Source organism: Hesperophylax consimilis, chromosome 20, assembly GCF_061612785.1.
Source record: "Hesperophylax consimilis isolate HC1 chromosome 20, BYU_Hcon_1.0, whole genome shotgun sequence".
Taxonomy (NCBI): domain Eukaryota; kingdom Metazoa; phylum Arthropoda; class Insecta; order Trichoptera; family Limnephilidae; genus Hesperophylax; species Hesperophylax consimilis.
This window is the reverse complement of record NC_142855.1, coordinates 22314810-22341479: the sequence shown is the minus strand read 5'-3', so window position 1 is coordinate 22341479 and position 26670 is coordinate 22314810. Positions and strand designations below refer to the sequence as shown.

Here is a 26670-nt window from a genome sequence, read left to right as displayed (position 1 = left end):
CTATTTCGTCCAGATCTTGCTTTTTTGCCTTATTTCCTGAGAATTTCTCATCATTCCCATAATTTCCGCCACAGTTGCAACAGGACTCGCATTTCTTTTGTACGCCCCACTGGTCGTGGGCGTCATTGTAAGATCAAGACTTTCAGGAGATGAAACGTCTGGTAAATCTATAACAGATGTGGCATCAAGATTGCCTGTGGTGGGATGTCTTTCCAAATACGGCTTTAAAAATGACATCTCCTCTTCAAATCTCCAAGGCGCCATCACTTTCCCCGCTTGTCCACTTTTCTTAATGCGCCTTTTAATTGCACTGTTGTAGCAATTGCGCAATTTACTCCAGTTGTCTTTACACTGGTCAACTGAAACAATCATATTTTTTTTATTACCCACAGATTTTTGGCTATGGGAAATTCATTTCGATCTATAGGATTCAGATATCGCATAGGATTTTCCACTATAAAAATATATTCAAAGAAGTTTGTGAAGCTATTTGGAAACATCTTGGACCAAAGGTAATGCCCCAGCCAACAACAGAAATGTGGAAAAAAATAGCGAATAGTTTAAAAAAATTCTGGAATTAAATTTATTGCATTAGTGCTCTAGATGGTAAACATATTTATATTAAGTGTTCAATAAATGGCGGTTCAGACTACAGGAATTATAAAGGTCAAAATTCCACAGTATTGATGGCCTTAGTAGATGCTAATGATAAATTTATAACGGTAGACGTTGGCTCATACGGAAAAAACAGTGATGGAGAAATGTTTGAAAAATCTTCAGTCGGTAAATTATTAGATCAAAATAAGTTAAACATACCACCTGATCAACCACTGGTAACAGGATCGGAACCGTTACCATACGTTATAGTGGGTGATGAAGCGTTTCATGATACCGTACAACAAAAACGCCTTGCTAAACAATGAACCAAATAAAATATTCAACTATCGGCTGTCTCGAGCCAGAAGGATAGTGGAAAATGCATTTGGCATATTACGAGCTAGGTGGCGCGTTTTTCAGGGTCCAATGCAAGTGCAACCAGCAATGGTGGAAGGAATAGTTCTGGCATCGTGCTGCCTTCATAACTACTTGGGCACCACGTTCGAGCTAAGCAACGAACAAAATGTATTTACACTCTAATTCCATTGGATGGAATCAGGAGAAACCATACTCAACGTGCATATCATGTGAGGGAATATTTAAAGAGTACTTTGTATCCCAGGATGGGGCAGTACCGTGGCAGATAAGTATGGGGAGGCAACATTCCCAAAATGAAAATATCTAAAACCATATTTTGTCTCTTATATTTTGTATTTCATTTACAAATGTTGTAGCAAATTTATCAGATAAAAGTTAGTGTCTCCTGGGCTTCCCATATGTTGAAGGATTGTTTAAACTAAATTTTGTTTAGGTTTTCCCATTAGATTGTTTTTTTTGTCCCAGACCTTGGGTTACCGTTTAAGCTATTTATTACATTTTTTTTGATAATATTTAAATTTATTTGTTTTATTTCTAGATCACGTATATTCTAAACGAAATACCGGGTTATTTAGGCTTTTCTTACAATATCGGTAAAGATAATCTAGTTTATTAATAAAAAATATAATTTCTTCTGTAACTCGTAGATGTTTGTGTCTAGAATTATTTTGAAAAATATTTTTTCTTTTTTTGAGGTTGCATAAATTTTATTATTTCATCATATGTGAATTGCAATTGAAAATATGTGTACCTATTATACTAAATAATTTTTTTTTACAAAATAACACCAACTTTGCTCTGAAAAGTACTTTAAAACACTCAACAATTATTCTTATCTATATAAGTCAGGGGACAGATCGTCAGTGAATAACTATAGACCAATATCCTTGCTGAGTCCGATATCAAAAATAATTGAAAAAACGGAAAAACGAAGGGTATACAAATTTATTGAAGACAATGACATTCTGTCAGGAAATCAATATGGCTTCCGCAAAGGTCGTAGTACCGCAGATGTAATTGCAAATTTTACAAAAGTAGTCTCTAATAACCTTGATAAAGGCCGCAAGCCCTTTGCTGTTTTTTTGGATCTAGCCAAAGCCTTTGATTCTGTCTCTCACAGCATACTTTTGAAGAAACTCCTTCAGGTATGAATAAAAGGTACTCCCCTTAAATGGTTTGAGAACTATCTAACAAATAGGTCGCAATCGTCTCTTATAAATTCTGCTAAATAATGTAGAAGTACAAGTTTACCAATCACTTACAGTGTGCCTCAAGGCCGTGTATTAGACCTACTTCTCTTTCTAATATATATATAAACACTTTATGTAACTTGTCAATTGATGGAACTATAATATCTTTTGCTGATGATACGGTAATCACCTTTGAAGCTGAAAATTGGAACTCAACTATGGAGAAAGCAAATAAGGGCCTAAATAAAGTAAAAAATTGGTTAGACGACAACTTTCTGACTCTTAATATTGAAAAAAACAAAATATGTACTTACTTTTCTACATACGCAAAGTCACTCCTCCTCAAAACTGTCCTAATCTTATCATTCACTCATGCCCACAGGACCATTTTACCCCCACGCCTCCCCTCAATAATTGCTCATGTACCATCCTAAAAAAATCCGACCAAACTAAATATCTAAGGGTTGTTATAGATGATCAACTGCATTGGGATGATCATGTAAATTTCACAACAAAAAGACTCGCACATTGTGCTATATATTTATCTCTCTCAGATCAATCCTGAACCTTCAAACAATGAGATGCATATATTTTGCATTTTTACAATCAATAGTTACATATGGTATCGTGGGATGGGGAGGCTGTGCAGCTTCAATTATTTATCCCATGATCTTAATTCAAAAGCTCCTGCTAAAGATTATATTAAAATGTCACCCATCAGACCCACTTTAAAAAAAAAATAGCAATCCTAGACATTAGACAATTATACGTTAAGACAATCCTCATACACATAAGGAAAAATGATTTAACACTCAAAACTCAACAAAATATTTTTACCCGCTATTCATCACACCAAAAATGTAAAATTCCTCCAACAAAAACAGCCTTCGCCCAGCGACAGTTCTCTTGTATGGCGCCTAAAATGTTCAACTTAAAAAACTGATGGTCTTTATGCCATTAGTGTACAAAACTGGTTATTTGCTCAGGCAAGGAAATATTATAAAGAATGCCTTACATCTTAAAATTGTTCTTATTTTTTCATATTTCTCGAGTAAAAAATTTATCTCTAAATTAACTTTCAACAAAAACTTTATATTACGCTGATGAGATTATTCTCATTTCTATTATCCCTAACATTATCAATTATTTTTATTTGTATCCTACTTTATTTTTATTTTTATTTTTATAAGACTTACCTATTTCAACTCCTTTCCTCTATGTGATCATGTACTTAATATCATATATTCAGAATTGGTTATTTATGAAGGGAATGAACTATTTTAAAGAATGCCTGACATCATTAAATTTAGTTCATTTGCTTTATTATTTTTCTTTTCATTTAAATTCTGTTTAAAATTTATTTTTAAAATAGTTAATTAATTTATTTTTATTTTCATTATATCAAAAAGTAAAGTCATTTGTTTATTTGCCCATTTATATATTTATTTTATCTCACTAAAATCAACAGTTTGCAATACGGTTGGTTTATTCTTGTGAAATGTACTTAAATAGAAAACTAGTTAAAGTATTACCTATTTTACAAATACATTGCATTTCACAAAAAAATATAAAAACAAATGAACACGTATTACATTTGTATAATTATACACAAATTTCGACTACCATAATACGGACATGTGTCTAGTGTGGTAGTCGAAAAGCATGTAAAAAATGTATACAAATAAAGAAACTAAAAAAAAAATGTAATTATGAATTGCCCATATCCTCCATTAATCTAGCATCCCCACGACTACAAATCGCAGAGCATACACCACAACATCGATCAGGCAGGAATATAGTGTAAAACATACCTTGGTCACGTGCAATCAGAAAGATCAACTAATCAAGGAAAAAAGGTACTACATAACATTTACACTAACGGACAAAACCTTTCAACAATAAATTCGAAAATTAATATTTATAGCTCATGTAAAAATTATTCTGACGATTGCAACTCATGAAAATGCTCAATACTGACAAAAAGTTTTTTTTTTAATATTTAGGCATAATAATAGATCAACAAATTTATTATAATTTTTTTTTTATAACATTGATTACATTTTATGCTTTTGTCTGTCCAACTAAGAGGATTCTCGTTTAGGACTGTCAAACATTGGATGAACACATCATATTGGACAGAATATTTATAAGAATACGAAAACTTTAAAACTGAGAAATATTCATCAAAAACCAATGCTGCAAAAGGTTAACTAAGCACTAGCCTAAACAATTCTCCAGTACAAAGTAATAGGCTGGGAAGGACCTTATAAAACTAACTTAGCCCCACTGGAAGTAATCCAAAGAATACTCTTTAAAATAATTCTCAAAGAATCTTATTCCATAATTATAATTAGAGATTATCACTAAATTATAAATCATATCCATCAAATTGTGAACAAAGGTATGAAAACACTAGGCTTCGTATAAAGAACAACTAAAAACTTTAATTCTTTACAAGCCATTAAACTATTATACGTATCTCTAGTAAGAAGTCTAATTAAATATAACTCAGTTGTTTGGTCTGCATCTTTCAAAATTCACATTAACAACATTGAGCGAATACAAAAAAATTTCTACGTTTTGTAAATTTTAAATTAAATATCCCTGTCGAAGATTTAAAATACAATTTCTTATTAAATACTCTAAAAATACATACATTTGAAGATAGATTTAAAATAAACGATTTAACGTTCTTATTCAAAATACTTAAATCTAAATTCGACTGTTGTGAACTCCTGCAACTTATAAACATACATACACCCACAGTAACAACACGACAAAATACAATATTCTACAGCAGCACACATAAGCGTAACTACATTGCCCACTCTCCGATACAACGACTTCACACCATGGAAAATCATTACTTGGGTGATGTTGACATATTCAATACCAACTTGGCAAGTTTTGTGGATCAATTAAAACATTTATTTCTACAATACTCCTAAACACATCATGTAAACCTACAAATAGCTGTAATTTTCTGTTGTTTTTGTATGACTTGTTGCATAGCTTTTATCAAATGTAATTTTATTCTTATTTTTTATGTTTCAAAGTATCTGTCAAATTAAAATTATACTACCAACCATGTAAAAGCCCTCTGGGCGTTAAATAAATAAATAAATTTCAAGAATTTTTAAGTTTTTAAATTAAATAGGATCTATCAAAAATGCATTACTTCAAATCCACAAAGATAAACTAAAAAGAGAGTAATTGAGCACAAGACCGAAAACCACGGGACAAATAATAATCCCGCAACTCAATATAACAATGGCATAATACCATTACACATACTCAGCTATTAAATTTTTTAACAAATTCCCTTAAAAAATGAATGCTGAAAAAAAAAATTAAATTTAAAGGATCAACTTAAAATACACTTAACCTCATACTAATTTGGTTGTGTTGTATATTATCGTATAAAAATCAGTGTTATAAATATATGTTTCCACAGGAATTACAACTTTTTTTTGTAAAATATATATATAAACATTTTGTGTCTATACGCAATATTTTTTAGATACATCCGTTATAATATACACATATGTTCATAAGTTAGTACGTATGGTAGTATCCCTAAAATTAATACATGTTAAAAACTTAAGACAATACTCCCTTAACAAACACGAGCTATTTTCAATTAAGGAGGTATTAATTAACGGCTTAGAATATATATTATATATCGGTAGGCAAGAATTTTTAGTAGTCCCTTTGTAAAACATGCTTAGGTTTTCTCTACTGTGGGTAAACATACGCTTTTTTAATAAATCCTTCTCACACACGAGTAGTTGCAATGGGCATATGAAAAAGGTTTTTCTCCACCGTGGGTAAACGTATGAATGTTTGGTTGTCTCTTTGAAGTGCATCAATAGTTACAGTCGGGACATGATAAAGGTTTTTTTTCATTGTGGGAAAACGTATGCATTTTTAATTGTTTCTTTGTATAACATGAATATTCACAGTCGGGACATAAAAAAGATTTTATTCTATCGTGCATGAACATGTGCTTTTTGAGATGATCCTTTCTACTACACGAATAGTTGCAGTTGGAACATGAAAAAGGTTTTTCTGCACTGTGTGTAAACATGTGCCTTTTTAGATCCCACTTTGTACAATATCGAATGTTGCAGTCGGGACATGAAAGAGATTTTATTCTACCGTGCATGAACATGTGCTTTCTAAAAGAATGCTTTCTAAGACAATCCTTTGTACTACACGAATAGTTGCAATCGGAACATGAAAAAGGTTTTTCTGCAGTGTGTGTAAACATGTGCCTTTTTAGATCCCTCTTTGTATAGCAACGAAAGTTGCAATCGGGACATGAAAAAGATTTTTCTCCAATGTGTTTGAGCATGTGATGTTTTAGACTCCCCTTCAAAGAAAAAAGGTAGTTGCAGTCGGGACATAAAAAAGGTTTTTCTCCACTGTGTTTGAACATGTGATATTTTAGTCTCGACTTTGTTAAACATAGATAGTTGCAGTCGGGACATGAGAACGGTTTTTTTCCACTGTGGGTAAACCAATGTATTTGTAGTTGTGTCTTTGTAGTACAAGAATAGTTACAGTCGGGACATGATAAAGGTTTTTTTTCACTGTGGGTAAACGTGTGAATTTTTAATTGGTTCTTTGTAGAACATATATAGTTACAGTCGGAACATGAAAAAGATTTTATTCCACCGTGCTTGAACATGTGATTTTTAAGATAATCCTTTCTACTACACGAATAGTTGCAGTCAGAACATGAAAAAGGTTTTTCTGCACTGTGTGTAAACATGTGCCTTTTTAGATCCCCCTTTGTAATACATCGAAAGTTGCAGTCGAAACATGAAAAAGGTTTTATTCTACCGTGCATGAACATGTGCTTTTTAAGAGAATACTTTCTTCTAGACGAAAAGTTGCAGTCGGAACATGAAAAAGGTTTTTCTGCACTGTGGGTGCTCATGTGCATTTGTAATGTTGACTCAAGATAGCAGTAATAATTGCAATGGGAACAAAAAAATATTTTATCCCTAGGATGCGTCTTCACGTTTGACAAGTCTGAAAAAGATTAAGGATAAAGCTCGTTAGAACGGTAAATTCATAAAAACGCATAAATTAGGAGAGCACGAATTGTTAACTATAACAAACCAAAATTGCTTATACCTGCTGTGTGGGAAATTCTATCGGAGCGCTCCAAGCATTCCTTTTTAACATCCGGAAGGTTTACGTCAATATCTGAGTAAGGAATTCCACTTCCAAACTCTTCTCGGTGTTCAGGTTCTGTCTTGATGGTAATAGTCTCCACATTAATGCTATCTGGATAAACAAAACAACAATACCTACGTTGACATGAAAATACGAATAACATATTACATTAAAAATTACGGCCTTCCTTCTCCGAGAGGAGTTATAAGAAAACATATTGTTTTGATTTAAATATATAAACATATAAATTAACGATCGAAGAAATCATTGATTAATCTTGTACACGCGGAAAAAAAACTGGGGGTTTATTTAAGAAATAAAAAGGACCCCAGATGTCCGCTTAAGGACCGATGCTTCAAGAAGTAAAACATTAAGTAATTTTCCTGCACTCCTTTAGAATTGATATTTTTTGGTTTATTATATATTGTAAATGAAATGTTTTTGGGCATCAAGTAAACATATTTTAATGGACAAACATAAATAATTTATATCATTTATGGAAAAGTATTAACTTTAGATATTAAAGATTTTGTCAGCATTATAAATTTGATAAGTTTGACAGTTTACTGTGAAGATACATTTTAAAGGAAATACCAGGATAACTAATGAACGACAAGAGAGGACATCATAAATAATGCTATACATATGTCCTGTCTGCGAATCATTCAGAAACGGGATAGAATTCATCAAAATTATTTGTTTATAATATTATGACGTTTATAATATCAATGACGAAAACGATTATAACTCCAATCCTGAAATCGGGACAGCCTGACATGACTAACTCCAGCAATTACCGGTCAATATCTTTAGCAACTATAGCTGCAAGATTATTTGAAAAGGTAATATTAAATGAGATACATGATAAACTAATGTCTAAAGCTAACCAGATGGGATTTAAATGTAGATTGTCCACTAATATGGCAATATATACTGCAAAGCAAATAATAGAATTCTACAAGAAACGATAAACTACCGTATACGGGTGCTTCTTAGACCTAAGTAAAGCCTTTGACAGGGTCTGTCAAAAAACATTATGGGATAAATTGAAAGCTAGGAATATACCTACCTTATTTGTAAACACACTATCCCGATGGCACTCCCAGCAGGAAAATGTTGTACGGTGGGCAAGTACATACTCCCAGCCGATATATTTGCGGTCAGGAGTAAGGCAAGGAGGGTGTATGTCCCCCATTCTATTTAATGTATACATGGACGAGTTGTCAAGTCGCCTGGACATCAGAGCGGGCTGTCGTGTTAACAGTATATGTATGAATCATATAAGCTACGCGGACGACATGATCCTCCTAGCTCCGTCGATCAAGGGATTAAGATTACTCCTAAACACTTGTGAAGAATATGGAAAACAGCATAATATGATGTACAACCCGAAGAAGACGGAATTGATTGCGTTCCACCAAGAAAAAAGTCAAGATACAAGCAAGATGCTTCCCGTATACCTTAACGAGGCAAAAATAAATACATGTTCGAACGTGAAATACTTGGGGCACATTATTAATGAAGACCTATTGGACGATGGCGATATCGAACGACAAAGGAGAAGCCTAAGCATAGTGTCTAATATGATTGCCCGCAGATTTTGCAAAAGCAGCAATACCGTTAAAAAAATACTATTCAACGCATTCTGTACTGGCCTGTATACGTGTGAGACATGGTGTCACTACCGAACTTGCTCGATGGAACGACTCCGAATTCAATACAATGACGCCTCTAGAATAATATTTGGATACCGAAGATACAGCAGCGCATCGACAATGTTCACGGAACTAGGACTGAATGGATTGGCCGGCCTGATGAGACACCAGGACACTGGAGCCAGGATGCGGCTAATGGCCTCCGCCAACACGTTGGTGACTGCAGCCTACCAGCACCAAGCGCCACTCCTGAGTGAGCGCTGGGCCCAAGCGCACTCAAGACCACACCCTGCATAGTTGTCCTTATTTGTTAATTTATTATATGTATTATACAAAACAAAAAAAAATGTATATCTATATGTATAATATGGGACGTGTGGGATTGCACTAACCTCCCCACATCCTGGAATAAAATATTATTACTATTCTGATTTTCGTAATTCATCTTACTGGTTGTCGGAGTACTCTCCGCATACTGCAAACATTCCTTCTTCACATCCGGGAGGTAGATATCTATATCTGTATACGACATTTCACCTCCATGCTTTTCCTGGGACACTGGCTCCTCCATAATGGAAACACTCTCTGAGTTCGGAAGTTCCATGGCCTTGAATTATGTTTGCAATAAATAACCGTGCGGGAAAAACATATGCATAATAAAAATTGGATTAAAATGTACAATATTTCACGGCCGTTTTCACCAATGAAACAACAGAGGAGAGACCGCTCAGTTCCTATAAAGAACTAAGTGCAATGTTAATTCCATGGACAACTTCAGTATTTTCCCGCGTTCCTTATAATCTAACCGCAAAATAAATAATAGTGATTCAAAAACACAAAAAACTTGTTAATTAAAGAATGAACGCACTTAGTTTTAAATATTTAAAAGAGTTAGTTGAAAAGCTAAGTGATTACTGTGCCATAAGTAAAATGAAAATAACATAACCTCAAAACGTCAAATTTTGTCTATGCAATCAAGTTCCAACAATAAACATTACACAGTGTTTGCCAGTTTTAATTTTTGTGAGGGGCATCTCTGAACAAAATATTGTAGTGATGCTAGCACTCAAAGCAAAAACCAAATTTCTGAAGAAACAGTAAGCTTGGATAAAATAATCGAATACATTGATAAAAAATTTGAAGCTTTGAAGAAGGACATATTTATTAAAATTGAATCTCAGACCACAGAAACTACAAAAAGCATTGAGTTTATTAGTGCTCAATATGATGAACTTTAAAAAAAATGGATGTTGCAAATAAATTAAACCAAGTGATACAAACTGATTTCGAAAATATTAAAAAAGATCTGGAGGTTATCCACCGCTTACCCGCCCTGGTATAAGTAACAGATGGTTACCCCTTCAGGGCTCTCACAAGGACTCTAATTTTTTTTGTTTAACGACTCTACATTTATTTTAAAATGAATCTAGACCTCCAATGTCCCTACATAGTGGTTAGGCTGCGGGATGGCTACAATATTACACAAAAACACAAATAACAATAGTACAGGTATAGTAAAATAAAATAGGCCTAAAAATAATACAGGACGAAATAACTGCTTAAAGCCTAGGCCATCTGTAGAGAAAGAAAAAAAAAAAAAGGAAACACATATTGTAGGAATTGTAGGAATCTACGTTTAAACATATATAAATATTACCGGAGAGTATTACACCCGTCCACTGGCAGTCCCATCGAGAATGTGCATAGCGATCGGTCTGTCCGTACACAAAGAACGACTACCGCGCCTCTCCGCCGGATTACCTGATTATGCCCTGAAGAAAAAGTATGTGGGAAGGTTGGGGGCGTGCCCGAAGACCCTAGGGACTAAGTGAGCGTCAGGCATTCGGAGGGTGGGCGGAAGGTTGTCGAGCTTGCTCGGCCATTCCTCAAGCCCGCCATGGCGATGGGGGAGGCGCAGTCGACTCTGTGTGAACACTTGTCCGGTGTAGGAGGCGTCTGATTAGGCAGGGACGAAGTCTATTTCACACCCAAAACGGGTTGAAGACGGTACAGGATTAAAAAAGATCTGTCCGACAAAAACAATATCATAAAAAAACTTGAAATAAGACTTGTCGGCATTGAAACCATTTCAAATGGTAATAATCTAGAAATAGCTGGGATTTCCAAACCTGGGAACAAAACAGGCAACAACCAGCTGAAATTATAAGAAAAGTTGCTGCAGCAGCTGGGATCACTATTAAACACACGGATATAACTAACGTCATCCGAGTCCCAGATAGACAAAATGGTGCTCCACCTAAACTACTTGTCACTTTCTCAGAAAAAAGACAAAGAGATTCCCTCCTTAAAAAAAACATAAATTACAAAGATCTAACAACATCTCCAATTTTCATCGGCGTAGAACTAAGCCCCTATCACAAAGAGATCCTATGAAAAGCTAAACAAAAAGCCAAGGAAAAAAATTACCAGTTTGTATGGTATAAACAAGGAAAAGTTATGCTAAGGAAACAGCAACATGAATTTTTTTTTTTTTTTACTTTATTAATTTTCATTTCTTTACATATATTGTACATATTTATAGGTAGTTTAGGATTTTACTAGTTTTGCGGGTAAAACAGATCCTAAAGGACTCTCAATATCAGAAGGTTGTTTTTAATAAAATAAGGTTGAATTTCACTGAGTTTATTTAAACACAATTATTGTTATACGCGACAATAATTCTACATGGAAGATTCTAGAATGTAGACGGAATTCAAAAGACACAACTAGTCAAGACGAACGAAAAATCAAGAATGCTAGAATTGAATTTGAAATCAACACAGAATGTTGCCATAATAATAAATTATTTATTTATTATTTTATGTTGTTCCCTGGTAGGTACCGTCTACATACTTCGCCCCCAGTTGTTAAACGATATAAAAAAAGAAACATAGTAGTATACTTTTTTTTTAAAATGACTTATGTTATGTAGGGCACACACCACATAAACATGTCGCTCACTGAGTTGCAGTCTACTTATATATATATATATATATATATCCCGCTACATTTGTTGCGTCCGACCCCTAAAAACTCCATAGCATTGTAGCGTCCACCGACTTACAGCGTCCGATATACGGACGCTACAATGTGTTGACGTCAAAATTGGCCAGAACGATGCTTACCCCATGTAGAATCGTATGGCGAAAATTTTTGTGGAAGCAAAAAATCTCTCAGAATGTCTGGAAACGAATATTGAACGTTTGACATTTTGCCGACAGGTTCGCTACACGATGTATATATATATTGAACGTTTATACGTTTTACGAAACGTTTTACGAATATTGAACGTTTGACATTTTGCCGACAGGTTCGCTACGCGATGTATATATCGAGCAGTGTATGTTTTTATTCATTTCTACGATCTTGCCGCGTCCACGAAGTAATATAATTTTCGATACATAATGACGATCGTACTGCGTCTACGCATTACGTCGATAGTATTGCGTCCTCGAGACCGATTACGAGTAGATATTATTTTATATACATATCGACGGTCGTACTGCATCCACACATTACGTGGATAGTATTGCGTCCCCATGGCCGATCACGCTGAAATATTATTATGAATACATAACGACGGTTTTGCTGCGTCCACGCATTACTTCGATAGTACTGCGTCCCCGTGGCCATTCGCGAGTACATTGTTGTATATTATTTGAGCGTTTGGTTGAGTAAATCATCAGATTTGGCAACATTGGGTTAATTTACAACGATGCCGCTTGACACTCAGAACTAAGAAGCATCCTGCGTGGTTTTTAATGCATAACGACGATCGTGCTGCGTGTACGCATTACGTTGGTAGTATTGCGTCCGTTCACGAATAGATATTATTTTTAATACATATCGATGCTAGTGCTGTATCCACGCATTACATCGATAGTATTGCGAACCCGTGGCCGTTCTAGATTAGGTATTATTTTTAATTAATGAAGACAATATTAGCGAAACTCAATCGAACATCTGAAACGGAAAAATCTGAAAAAGGCACTGTCACATTTGGGACTCGAACCCAGGACCTTTGGTTTTCCGGGCCGTGACTCTACCAAATGAGATAATGTGTCCGTATCCGATTCGGTCATATTTACTGTAATATACTTCGACTGAGAATTATCAACAGAGTGGAAGTTACTCCCAGTATCGCCCTGGTGTAAGACCACCATTCAGAATTGAAACATTGCTCCAAGTGGCTTTAGCCGTGTTTAGTGACTATATCTGAATAGTCAGGTACTTTTATATGAAATTTTTTTTATATAAAAACGATATATATATATATATTTATATGACCTATATATATATATATCGTTTTTAATGACTTTATATCACTTTTTAAAAGTGTGTTGAAAAGTCACTGTGTTGAGTCAGCATGGAACCATATATATATATACAGAAAGCAGTAAAATTTCAAATTAAATAGTTTATTAATACAATATCGCTTTATGTCGCATGAATTTTTAACTGAAAAGAAAAAAATTATAAAGTTGAGAACTTGTAATTGATTGAAAAATGTATATAAAGTTATGAAAATAGATTTCAATGTGGCAAACGAGAAGGATTTTTACTATAAATATTTATATTAAGTTATAAAAATAAAGTTATATCTAGAAGTATGCTTCGACTAGATGTTTAAGCTACCTATACTTGAAAGTTTTGCTTCCAGAAACATTTTGGTTTGAAGCAAGTGCTGAAAACAGTTATGACTATAACACAAAATTGTATATTTAATGATATCGGAGTTCGATATAAACTTATTGTACATTAAGATTACTTAAGACTAAGATACATGTTTGCATAATGTTATAAAATTAACAATGTTATTAAATACAGTTCTGAAACATGTTAAGTGAATATTACATGAATGTGATCTAAAAATGACGCTATTTGTACTACTATGTTAGCATATCATGTTTCAACACTATATTAAATATCTCATATTACAGAAATATGGAAAATACTTCACATCATCCAGAATGTGGAAAAGTTACATTATGAAGCTGAATATTACATAATATTTTGTAGGAATTTAAGATAATTGTAAAAACTACTCCCAAAATTTATGGAGTGTGTTAAATATTTTTAAATTTAATATAAGAAGACAATAAGGAAGTTGAGTGAAAAATATTTTGACTTATAAAAAATATGTTCATGTAGATCAAAAAATATCGATTCTAAATATATAAATATATTTCTATATTATTATTCTTAGAATTAGTTAAACGTTCTTGAAAAAGCATTCAATAGCAATAAACTGTATACGCTCCACGATTGGTCGAAAGAATTCTGACGTCACATGTGTCGTGACTTGTACGTACAACGGATCACCTACGGTGCATCTCTTTCTATTACATGAGAGATGGTCGGTTTAGATGAGAGAGGTGTATAGGCCAAACGTTTATTTGGGTATGTCAAATATATGTACGTATTTGTTGTTATTATTATATGGATTTCTAAAGATACATATTCGTATAGTGCTTTATAATAATAGTTGTTTATTGCATCACTTAGAAGTTTTTATTATTATACATGTCACATAATATGTGATACACTTCAGGCCGCCGGCCGCCCAGAAAAGTCTCACAGTGAACTGGGCTGTAAACCGTTATTTTACTTTTGGTGTTTACTTTTCTGCGCGGTGGTCCTGAATTCGCGCGGGGCACCTCAACAAATATCGACGGGAATACCGTACCGGGCGAGAAAAGCAAATATTCTAACTTCAAATATTAATTTATCTATGAAATCTTAATCAATTTTCTTTTTTTTTAATAACATCAATTCTAATAGACGGTTAACATTGGTAAAAAAATTACTGGAATTCCTTGTTGAAGAATTAAAAAATTTTCCATACAAAATGCTTAAGCGACGTGGTTTTCACAGTTCGAATGACGTCACACCACACCCCGCCTCTTACCGCTCGGATTCCGCTCGTTTTGGCGGGCTTAATAAAATTTAAACTTTGAGAATTAATTTAATTATGAAAACAAACTTAAAAAAAAAAAAAAATACCAGTATTTATGTTTGAATGCGAACATTGATAAAAAAAAATAAAAAAAAAAAGTGGACTCAACTTCCTTATTGTCATATTTGTATAGGAGCTGATCGATTTGTATTGATTGTATGTTTTATGTTAAGATACAATAAACTTCCAAACACAAACGAGATTTTAAAAAAAATTTTTTAGCATTTTAAATTATCTTCAACTGTTTATCGAAACGTGTTATTTATTATCTCTACATACTAATGGAGATTGCGATATTAAACGAAAATGAGACTGGGCAGTGTTCTCATTCAGTCTGGCATATTCCATTTTTATTTTCGTTGTAAACTATTGTTTTTACCTATAAAATGCCAAATAACATTTACACGTTTCCATAAACATTTGGATAGAATTATCACATTAAGTTATGAAGTTTCAACGTCATTTTCAGTCAGATGTGTGTGTCGTTGAACATCTGAGTGATCATGGTTAAACTTTACTAACATTAAAACATTTTATCATATGTGAATTTGATATTAAAAAAATTGCCTAAATATGCTTAAAATTATACAAAGGATTCAACGCGTAAAGCGTAATTACTTTAAATGCATATTGCAATTTCATCGCTATTTGCGGAATGTTTAAAGTATTAAAAAAACGTAAAAACTATTATCGCTCAATGCGGAATATTAAAAAAAATTATAAAAGAACATGTTTTGTACATTTACGGCAATATGTGATACATTGTTTGCATGAACAATATAAGACATATTAAGCTCTTATATATTTAAGACATTAGCGTAGTGTGAAATGTTTAAGTATAGGTATATAAGGTTTGCTTATATCTAAGTATATGGAAAACATCATTTATTTATATTTTAGGAAAAGAAAAGCCTTTTTATGCTTTAAACTGTCCTAATCTGTCTGGGAAACGAACTTTTCGACCAGATTTTGTGGTTCTGATTATTTCTGGAGGTAATACTGGAACAGATGTAGGAACAGATGAATTTTCTTCTACGGGAACAAAAAAAGGTTTTAGGCGGTTTATTGTGACACGCTTAGGTTTTCCTTTCACTATAATTACGAATGTTTTTTCATTACGTTCTTCCACTTTGTATGGGCCTTCGTACGGATTCTGCAGTGGTCTTCTTACACCGTCAGTTCTTAGGAACACATGCGTCGCGCTAGGTAGATCTTTGTGAACAAAAAACTTTCCTGTACCATGAACACTGGCAGGAGTTGGTTTAATGGCTTCGAACGCACTTTGTAGACGTCCGATAAACGTGTCTGGTTCCTCGCGTGGTGTTGCTGTGAAGAAATCACAAGGTAATTTAATGGTTCTACCGTAAGTTAATTCAGCTGGTGAACACTTCAGAACTTCACGTACCGTTGCTCTCAAACCAAGTAGAACTAGTGGGAGGCTTTCGACACAATTTCGATCGCCACAAGCCATGAGAGAGGCTTTTAAAGTGCGGTGCGATCTCTCGATCATACCATTAGCTTGTGGATGGTACGCGGTGGTCCTAGAATGCTTTATTCCAAACTTTTCTGTTAGTTTTTTGAAGAGGCAGGACTCGAATTGTCTGCCCTGATCCGAACCAATGGTATCCGGGGTCCCGTGACGGGCAATCCAATGTGTCGTCAGTGCAGTAGCGACGGTTTCTGCAGTCATATCTTTCAGAGGGATTGCTTCAGGCCATCGTGTGTACCTGTCGATCATTGTGAGTATATACTGGTACTCGTTACACGCTGGTAGAGGTCCAACCAGGTCGATATGAATATTACGCAATCGATCCTCTGGTAGTAAATACGTTGCTAATGGTGCAGCCGTATGTAGAGAGACCTTAGCTTTTTGACAAGCTATGCACTGTTTGACAAAGTTTTTTATGTCTGTCGTCATGTTAGGCCAAACAAATCTTTGTTTAATTGTCTTTGTCGTTCCCAGTATGCCAGGATGGCAAACATTGTGTACACTTTGGATTACCTGCATTCGCATGCAAGCGGGTACAAATGGTCTGATGAGGCCCGTTGGTATGTCACACCATATTGAAGCTTCAGAGCCTGGAATCACCATTTGACGTAAGGCGAGGGCGGTGTCATCTTTTGCCTTCATTAGTCCGTCATCTTGACACTGCGCTTTCTCCATCTGCCTGTAGTCAATAGAAGTAGGGCTGTTAATCTCATCGATTCGAGATAGTGCGTCCGCTACTATATTCTGTTGTCCAGAAATATGTCTGATGTCCGTTGAAAATTGGGCAATATAATCCAACTGTCTCTCTTGGCGTGGAGAGCTAGAGGCTCGCTTCTTGCAAGAAGCAAAGTTGATTGGCTTGTGATCTGTATAGATGGTAAAATTTCGACCTTCAATATGACTTCTAAAATATTTCACCGCTTCGAAAACACCAGTAAGTTCTCGATCGAAGGTACTGTATTTTCGCTGCGCTGGTGAAAATTTCTTGGAAAAGAATCCTAAAGGTTCCCAGGAATCGCCATTCGACTGTTGTAATGATGCACCCATAGCTATGTCGCTAGCATCAACCATTATAGCTATTTTTGCATTGGTATTTGGGTGTGCGAGTAATGCTGCGTCAGCTAGCTGTTGTTTGCATTCCTTGAATGCTTCCGTCAGTTCTTGATTCCAAGTTATTTCCCTCTTGTCATTTTTCTTATAACCGGCAATGCAATCAAATAATTTTGTTTGAATGTTAATAGCCTTAGGGAGGAATCTTCTATAATAATTTAACATGCCTAAAAAACGTCGCAAGTCTTTTGCTGTTTTAGGTAATGGAAAATTTATGACGGCATTCACCTTCTCTTTGATAGGCGACATTCCTTCTTGAGTAATTGTGTGACCCAGGAAGTTGACTGTAGGTACGCCAAATTGGCATTTGTTAATGGTGATTACTAGATCATATTCATCAAGTCGTTTGAGTAGTGTTTCCAAGTGTTTTCTATGTTCTTCTTCATTTTTAGAAGCAATCAGGATGTCATCTAGGTACACGAAACAAAAATCCAAATCCCTTGTCACAGCATACATGAAACGCTGAAAGCTTTGTGCTGCGTTTGATAAACCAAATTGCATGGATGTGAATTCGAATAATCCAAATGGTGTGATGATGGCAGTCTTCGAAATGTCTTCAAGTTCCACTGGTATCTGATGATAAGCTCTGGTCAAGTCAATAGTGCTGAATATGTTTGCATCGGCAAGTTTATGTGCAAAATCATGAAGTTGAGGTATTGGAAATTTATCCGGGATCGTTTTAGCATTAAGGCGACGATAATCACCGCAAGGACGCCACTCGCCGTTGGGTTTTTTTCCATATGTAAGGGACTGGTATCACGTCGGGGTCACCAATTTAGGATTTTACTAGTTTTGCGGGTAAAACAGATCCTAAAGGACTCTCAATATCAGAAGGTTGTTTTTAATAAAATAAGGTTGAATTTCACTGAGTTTATTTAAACACAATTGTTATACGCGACAATAATTCTACATGGAAGATTCTAGAATGTAGACGGAATTCAAAAGACACAACTAGTCAAGACGAACGAAAAATCAAGAATGCTAGAATTGAATTTGAAATCAACACAGAATGTTGCCATAATAATAAATTATCTTATTTATTATTTTATGTTGTTCCCTGGTAGGTACCGTCTACAGTAGTATATAATAACATGATATATAATTCCAAATAGTATACACAAGAAATGAAAACCCACTAAGGCACTGCCTGAGTGTGGGTAATATAAAACAATTACTATATTTCAAGTACCTAAAGTTCCATTTACATTCGGCATTTAGATGACTTGGTGAGAATAATTTAATTTAAAATAAATTTTTAAAAAAACCTTTCCATCCACTAAGAATTTAGTTTGCTAAAATGAATACTACAATAATTACCTCTGAACCAAAGGTTTTAACGAATTTAAATAATTATTTCAAAATTTTACATTCAAATATAAGAAGCATAAATATAAAATTTGATGGTTTGCGAATTCTATTACAATATATTGGACTCCACTTTGACATCATAATCCTCACTAAATGTTGGATAAACGATAAATATTCATCGTTGGAAATTGCTGGATATACTACTTAATCAACCTTAAATAGTAATAAACAAAATGATGGCGTAATTGTATATGTAAAAAATGAAATAAAAGCTGAAGTGGAAGAAACCACAATACAAATTAAGTTTCAATTTACGCTAAGATACCTGGCAACGGGGGATTCCTTTTCAAGTCTGACTTATATGCACAAAGTTCCAAAAAATACGATATCATTGGCATGTAAGAATTGTTGATTGCAATAGTCGATGGCATTGATGTATTTATACTAGATTAGCCTTGTCTAGTTAAATCCATTTTAAAAATGACACCACATAGCGTACGTCACAAATATGGAGATGAACTTAACAACCCAACTCTGTTTAAACTCCTTGTACAAACGTTCGAACGCGTAAGCGAAACCAAGGAACAGCGTTCATTTTGTTACCGAGTTGTTGTTGTAATTTGAATACAAAACCGTCACCAAAATAACATTTTTTTGCTTAACCAGGTCTGAATCAGGTAAAGGACTAATAAATAACACAAAATGATTTTTATTTTCACATTTTAAGTTTTGGATTCTGTACACTACATATTAACCAAAACGGGAAACGTAGACATATTTACTATTGAGTAGAAGTTTTATGAATTTACAAAATTATTTATATAAAATAGTATATAATTATCAAAGAAAGCGTTTACTTTGTGGCTTGACACTTGAAATGTGAAAATAAAAATGAAAAGTTATTTTGTTTTTAACCGCTTTGTTAGGTTTATATGACAGAATTATAAAAAAACTAGTCTAGGTACTTATTAATAATATATAAATTATAATATCAAAATAAAGCGAGAGAAATCATATGGTGGGGTGGGACAAGGAAGGGTGGGGGTTACATGGTAATAATGTCAATTTATTTATGCCCATTAAATAAACTTTTACATTTTTACATTGTGTTTGTCTTCTTTTTTTAATATAGGCACAACTTTACATATCTACGGAAAAAATTATGATTGTAACTTCCTTCCCAAGGATTGGAGTGAACCGCGCCAACAACCTTGCCAAATGCATGCCGATCGGACCGAAATTTATTTCGTATATTAACTGCTGTAATGTCATACGATTTCAGAGAAATGCCTATTCGGTTTATTTTTGTAGTACCATTTTTGTGAAATATATAGATGGTGCTTAATCAAAGCTAGACAATAACAACCAGTAATTAAAATAACCTTTCTCAGATTAAGCAACGATACCTAATTTGTGGGTATATTACATTCTCTCCTCCACACAGAATGCTCAAAGATTATAAAGAACCTGAAGGAAATTGCAGTCTAAACGTTTGGGATGAAAATGATTTGAGCACAAATGGCTTCCTGATAATGGTACGGTCAACGTGTTCCGACATCGTGATAATGAATGTATTCGAAATTTACTAAAAGTTCAACCAGAAACCTGTTCATTAGTTCGTTAAAGGCCTGCAATCCGCTTTTTTTTTAAATAAATTAGAAAACACTCTTTTTTTCCGTATTTGTAAATATTTATTTACTTATTTTGTAAGAAACAAATAGCTTTTATATAATATACAATGATAGATATAAATATACAAGTTAACTGAAGTCAAGCCACAGAAGTTTCTTACGTTAAAGTTCATTAGAAATGAAGTTTTAATATCTTGAAATTAATTTGGTGTTAAAGGAAGGGGAGAGGAAGAGGAAAATAGGCAGAGGATAGGAGATGCTACCGATACACTCCATACTCTCATATTAATAATCGATCGTACGCATTACTTCATATCGATATTTCTTTAGGTTATTACCAAAAATGTCAATGCTGTAAAATTTTGTATTAGATTGTGCACATATACGAGGAATTGGGGAATTTTTTCGAATGTTGTATATAATAAATATTACCTAGTTATTTTCACAAAATTGAATCCGGATTGCTTATTTCCATTTCTCAATTTTTTCTCGGTTTGTGGGGAAACCCAAGCGAAAATAAGACATTTTAAGAATAATTATCGGAATGTATATAGAAAATATTTATTCCTGTACCTAACATTTTAAGCCTACATGAACGTTCCTTTTCATGTAACATATCTTCCACCACCTTCATCACCTCTACAGCAATAGTTATAAAAAAAAGGTAAATGTAATATATATATATAAATACTTTGTAATATATAAATTTTTTCAATGAAAAGAAAAATGTTATTAAAATAGTAAACACAAAATAAAAATACAAAAGTAAAAACTGTTGTTGTTTAAAACGGTTGTTAGCACTCGTTATTTTGGTTAAATTGCGATAAAAAATACGTATTATGATTAATCCGATAAGACAACCGGGGATCGATATTTGACAGGACAAACGGTTTTTGTGCGACTGGTCGGCCCACGGCCTCCGTGGTTCCAGCTGACATGTGCGAAATTTAAACTATACAGTTTAAATTCTGACGATACGATTGGATATTACACAGCCTGTCAAAGGCAATCGGCGTTACGGAACAACTAGTAAACAAAATGTTATGTTTCCATTTCATCACATATTATAAATATTGTATTAGAATAAAGTACTCTTGCTGACCATCTATCTTCTAATAATTGTTAAGTCAACAGTGCCTTCCAATGTGTTCCCGAAAACGTTGCAACTTTAAACTCTTAAAAAACAATTTGTCATCTCACCAAGTCCAATCATAACTTCTCTGAACATATATATATATATATATATATATATATATATATATATATATATATATATATATATATATATATATATATAAATTATTTCTTCACTTGTTCATTCACACTTTTTACGTGTATGTATATTTTTATATATGCTTTTTGGGATGTTATTTTAGTACTATTATTGATTATGATTTATGGGATGTGTGGGATTGCACAAACTTCCCCGCATTCCGGAATAAACAAATTATTTTTATTATGACCTTGAGGTAATTTTAACACGAAGGCGGTGATACAGAAATATTGGTATATTTTTTTTTCTAAGGATGTAATAACTTTGGCGTGTGACATAATATTTAACGATAAAGCACTTTGTTAAATACCATTCAAACATCATCACAAAAAAAAATACATTGGCACTGAGTAAAACAATGTCCTGTGGGTATTTTATGTAAGAAAAACACTATCTTTGTAAATAAATCACCTCAAGGGCGATAGAGGCCTAATGGGTAACAGCAGACAGAGAACCCGATAGCTTCGAGCAAGTCCATTCTATAAATGAGTCAGCAAGTGTCTTTTTAGAAGTTCTTTTCTAGAACACGAAAATTTGCATTCGGAACACGAGAAAGGGGTTTCTCCACTGTGGATAAACATGTGACGTATTAGACGCCCCTTCTGAGAACATGAATAGTTGCAGTCGGGACAGGAAAAGGGTTTTACTCTACTGTGGGAAAACATGTGAATTTTTAAATGTCCCTTTGTAAAACACGAAAATTTGCATACGGAACATGAGAACGGTTTTTCTCCACTGTGGGTTGACGTGTGTCTTTTGAGATAGTCTTTTCGATAGCAATAATAATTACATTTGGTACATGAAAAGGGTTTTTCTCTACTGTGGGTAAACATGTGAATTTTTAGATGTCCCATTGTAGAACATGAATAATTACAATCAGAACAAGAAAAAGGTTTTTCACCAGCATTTGTGCACAAGTGCTGTTTTAACGATGAAATATGAGAGCAGAAGTAGTTACAACGGGGACAAGAGTCTTGTTTTTCCGGAAGATGCGTCTTCAGGAATTCGCCTGAAAAAATATTTTTAGTGTAAATAGGCAATCATAACGCAAACATTAGGAGAGCATGAAATGTCAACTTTAATAAACAAAAAGCGATTTTACCTGCTGCCTGGGTAACTCTTTCATGGCGGTCAAAGTATTCCTGTTTAAAATCCGGGATTTTCGTGTCGATTTCCCTATCAGAAATTCCGCCTTTAACTTCTTCTCGAGGGTCAGGTTCTTCCTTGATGGTCTCCACAATATCGTTACCTGGAGAAACAATACCTTTAATCAATAATTATTCGCATGAAATATCCGAACAAATTTAAAAAACTTCGGAGAAAGAATAAATGCCGCCAACGGGAATTGAATACGCATCTGATTAATTCCCGTCGGCGGCATTTATTCTGTCTCGGAAGATTTTTCAATTTGTAGGAGTGTTTCAGGCGAAAAATTATTGCTTATGATAATTTGTTACACTTTGAGCTATGCATAAAAACGTTGTCGGATAAACTTTAGTTTATCATTAAAAATAATACACGATACGTTCATTGACATGCCGAGACGAAAATAGTATCAAAAATTAAATTCCGATTGCCACTCTCCGAGATAGTACCTACAATAAAGAAAGTCTTTTTTTCAAAGAAAAACGTTAAAATATGATTTTCACGATAAAATAAATCATTACAAAACATTGTAGAAACGGAAATTCGGAAAACAGATTATGGTTAAATTAAGATAATGCCAGATTCGGGGACAGATGCTTTAGGAAGGAAGTAACATTTACTATCATCGTCGGAACTAATTTTAGTTGTATATTTTCAAAGGTAAAATATTTTTTAACGTATTATTATTCAAGTAACTTCTTCCACGTAAGATGAGGTGTTAACTTGAGGAATCGGTAACTTTTTTTAACGATATGCAATAATCATATGCTTAAAAGTCTGCTGAGTTTGACAGTTAACTGAAAATATACATTTTAAAGTAAATATCACAATAATTAACTCTAGGAGGGGACGACGTGAATAAGCGTAATATGTCATGTCTGAGACACATTCCAAAACAGAGGTGAATTCCAAATATCTGAAAACAACATTCAACTTCATTTTTTTTGCAACGCAACTTACTGGTTGTCGAAGTACTCGTCGCATAGTGCAAACATTCCGTCTTCACATCCGGGAGGTAGGTATCTATATCTGTATACAACATTTCACCTCCACGCTCTTCCTGGGACACTGGCTCCATCTTGATGGAAACAATCTCTGGGTTGGTAAGATCCATAGTCTTCTGAGATAGAGTTCCGGTTTTAAAATGATAGTTATTGGTCCCAGATAAATATGAATTAGAACTGCAACAATACATTGTAACAATATGGTTATAGTTGATTATTTAACACTAGCTGACATGTACCCGGTGTTGCTGGGGGTTATCCTTAGGAGATAGACATACACCACCAAGGACTTTTCTGTACTCCTTTTTAAGATATACAATTCAGTCTTACATTATTTTGATGTATCTCGTAAGGTTTAGCCAGCATTAGCAATGTAAACGTCCGAAAATATTATCTTACGACCTGTTTACAAAATATCGACTTCTCTCTACTTTCTATAAGTGAAATATGCATGTATTATCTATTATATAAAAACCGTCCAAAAGAAATTCTCTAAATAAGAGTAAAAATCTTATCAAAATCTGTTGCTTAGTTTAGAAGAACTAAGCGCACAAACAAACAGACACGGAGAGCGACTTAAGTTTATATTATAGAGTAATAAATATAATAATATACGATAAAAAAAACATCTGACATAAAATTAAACAATCATTTTAGAGAACACAAAAGTAAATTAGCTTCTATTATAAAAAAAACACTAAAGATAATAAGATTCTCAAACAATAATAAAGAATTCAAAGATTTTACCAGCGGTGAAATCATATGTCAGCAATAATAGTGAGGTTATGTTTTGACAATATCGGCGCCATAGACTAGAAAAAATATTTTCTAAGTAGGTACTGAACCAAAAAAATAGTAAAATAATATTTGGCTATTTTATGTACCGCCGTTTTCGTTAAAAATCACCTCAATAAATAAATATATTTATACAGCGCCCTTGAGGTGATTTTTAATGAAAACGGCGCTATATCAAATAGCCAAATATTATTTAATGTAATTTTGAACAAAACACGTAGCACCGCTTATGAAAATGACGCGAGTGTTCTCAGTAACCTATCTTTTTCTATTAATGTAGTTAATAAATAACTTAAACAACTGGGTTCTATTCACAGAATGTCCTCTAACTTGAAAAAAGAATACACTAAAATTCTTCACTGTTTGTTAGTTCGCCATCAATTTAAATATGATGTTATTTGGAGTATCATTAACATTACTTTGAATCCGAACGTTTTCATCCTTTATTTGGGAGGCGTGTTCGGGTACTGCCACTTATTGAATAACCGAAAGCTTTGCCATAGGTCACTCGAAGCGGATCGCTACGTTTGGTCATTTAGTAGGGGTGCCTGGGTTCGTCGGGTGAGGCGTGTCAGGATGCGCCTATCCTTCAACTGCGTGGCTTTCCAGATCGGGAAAGGCTGGTTTGGGGAGACCCTTTGACCTCTCCAACTGGAATAGCGTTGCGCGCCGCAGTGGGAGGAATATGTTCATGTCCGTCACTTCTGGGGTGACCTATGGCAGGGGTGTTGGTTATACAATAAATGGTTTCCGGGCCAGCGGTACCCATATCCTCCTCCCAAATTTATAAGTTTTTAAACATTAATAGATAATGTTTTATTATAATTTTCCCTCGAAATAGATGTCGGATAGATTATGCATATTCTATGAATAATTTTAATTTGAAAGTAGTTGCTACCACCATAAGTGATAAGGATCATTCTCGAATGTAATTGTACGTTTGATGGACTCATAGATGTTGTTAAGAGTATATAATTGTCAATCCCGGGATTCATTCATAGAATTTGTTTCCTTGTATAAGTCATTAGTTAGAAAATGGGAATATGCAAAAATGATTGAATTTGTTCATAAACTACAAGACTTTAGATTGTACAATGCCACATAATGCACCGATTGAGAGACATCTTTATAGTTACTATCGCGTATAAAAAATATTTCTTTAAAAAAATTACCTTTGCTTACTTCACTGACATTATTTCAGTATTGAAACCAATACTTAGGTGATGTCGATATAATTAACATTAACTTGGCGAATTTTAATTTATTCCAACACTATTCCTAAATAGAACTTTTATTTTGGCAAACCAGTCAAATCGCTGTATTTTTTAATTTATTTTTTTATTATTTCTTTCTTATGTTTCAAATTGTCTGTCATCAAAATTGTACCACCTACATGTAAAAGCCCCCTGGGTGTTAAATAAATAAAAATAAATTTAATTTAATTTGTTCATTTACGTCCGCCGTGGCTTTTACATAAACAAGTATAAATTAATTACATTATATAGTGCATTCAAATTAACATAATAATAAAAATTAAATAAATAAAAGTATATATTAATGGTATTTTATTTTTATTATTATTTATCATTAGCATAAAATCAATGTATAGCATCAAAAGAATATTTAAAATTGTGGTAGGAACTAAATGAATAAACGTAATAGACACCAACAAAACAAATACAAAAAATAGGGCAGAGAAAAAAGGTATCAATACCTGTCTGGAGTATATAACAAAAATCAACATAAAATATATCTAAATTAAAGGCAAAAGTGGCAGATTATATAATATAATAATGTTAGCGAAATAAAATTTCTGTTTTCTGATAGTGTCATCGATAACTTTTAGTGGCTCATATCCAAACTATTTTTGTCTGATAATTGAACAATGCTTTTTCTGTCAAAAAAATATCCAACAAGCAATGACAAAGACTTCATTTCATCGCTAGTACTAAAC

General features: G+C 33.7%; 1 protein-coding gene and 1 long non-coding RNA gene across 2 annotated transcripts; both read right to left on the bottom strand.

Annotated features, from left to right (window-relative positions):
• Nucleotides 1-9895, bottom strand: LOC149414345 (uncharacterized). Its single transcript, XM_089644141.1, has 4 exons — nucleotides 9455-9895; nucleotides 7308-7460; nucleotides 6969-7202; nucleotides 1-359 (listed from the first exon to the last, which is right to left on the bottom strand). The coding sequence occupies exons 1-4, from the start codon at nucleotides 9606-9608 to the stop codon at nucleotides 1-3; spliced, it is 900 nt and encodes a 299-aa protein (XP_089500267.1). The 5' UTR covers nucleotides 9609-9895.
• Nucleotides 9896-22089: 12194 nt separating this feature from the next.
• LOC149414344 (uncharacterized) lies at nucleotides 22090-24716 on the bottom strand. Its single transcript, XR_016303979.1, has 4 exons — nucleotides 24669-24716; nucleotides 23878-24098; nucleotides 22874-23020; nucleotides 22090-22780 (listed from the first exon to the last, which is right to left on the bottom strand). It is a non-coding gene; the product is annotated as an uncharacterized LOC149414344 (long non-coding RNA).
• Between the last annotated feature and the right edge of the window lie 1954 nt (nucleotides 24717-26670).

Coding starts and splice junctions, on each gene's coding strand:
- LOC149414345 (XM_089644141.1), bottom strand. CDS start 9,608: ATGGAACTTCCGAACTCAGAGAGTGTTTCCATTATGGAGGAGCCAGTG. Junction 7,461..9,454: donor GGAGAGTACTCCGACAACCA/GTAAGATGAATT, acceptor TTGTTTATCCAG/ATAGCATTAATGTGGAGACT. Junction 7,203..7,307: donor TAGAATTTCCCACACAGCAG/GTATAAGCAATT, acceptor AATCTTTTTCAG/ACTTGTCAAACGTGAAGACG.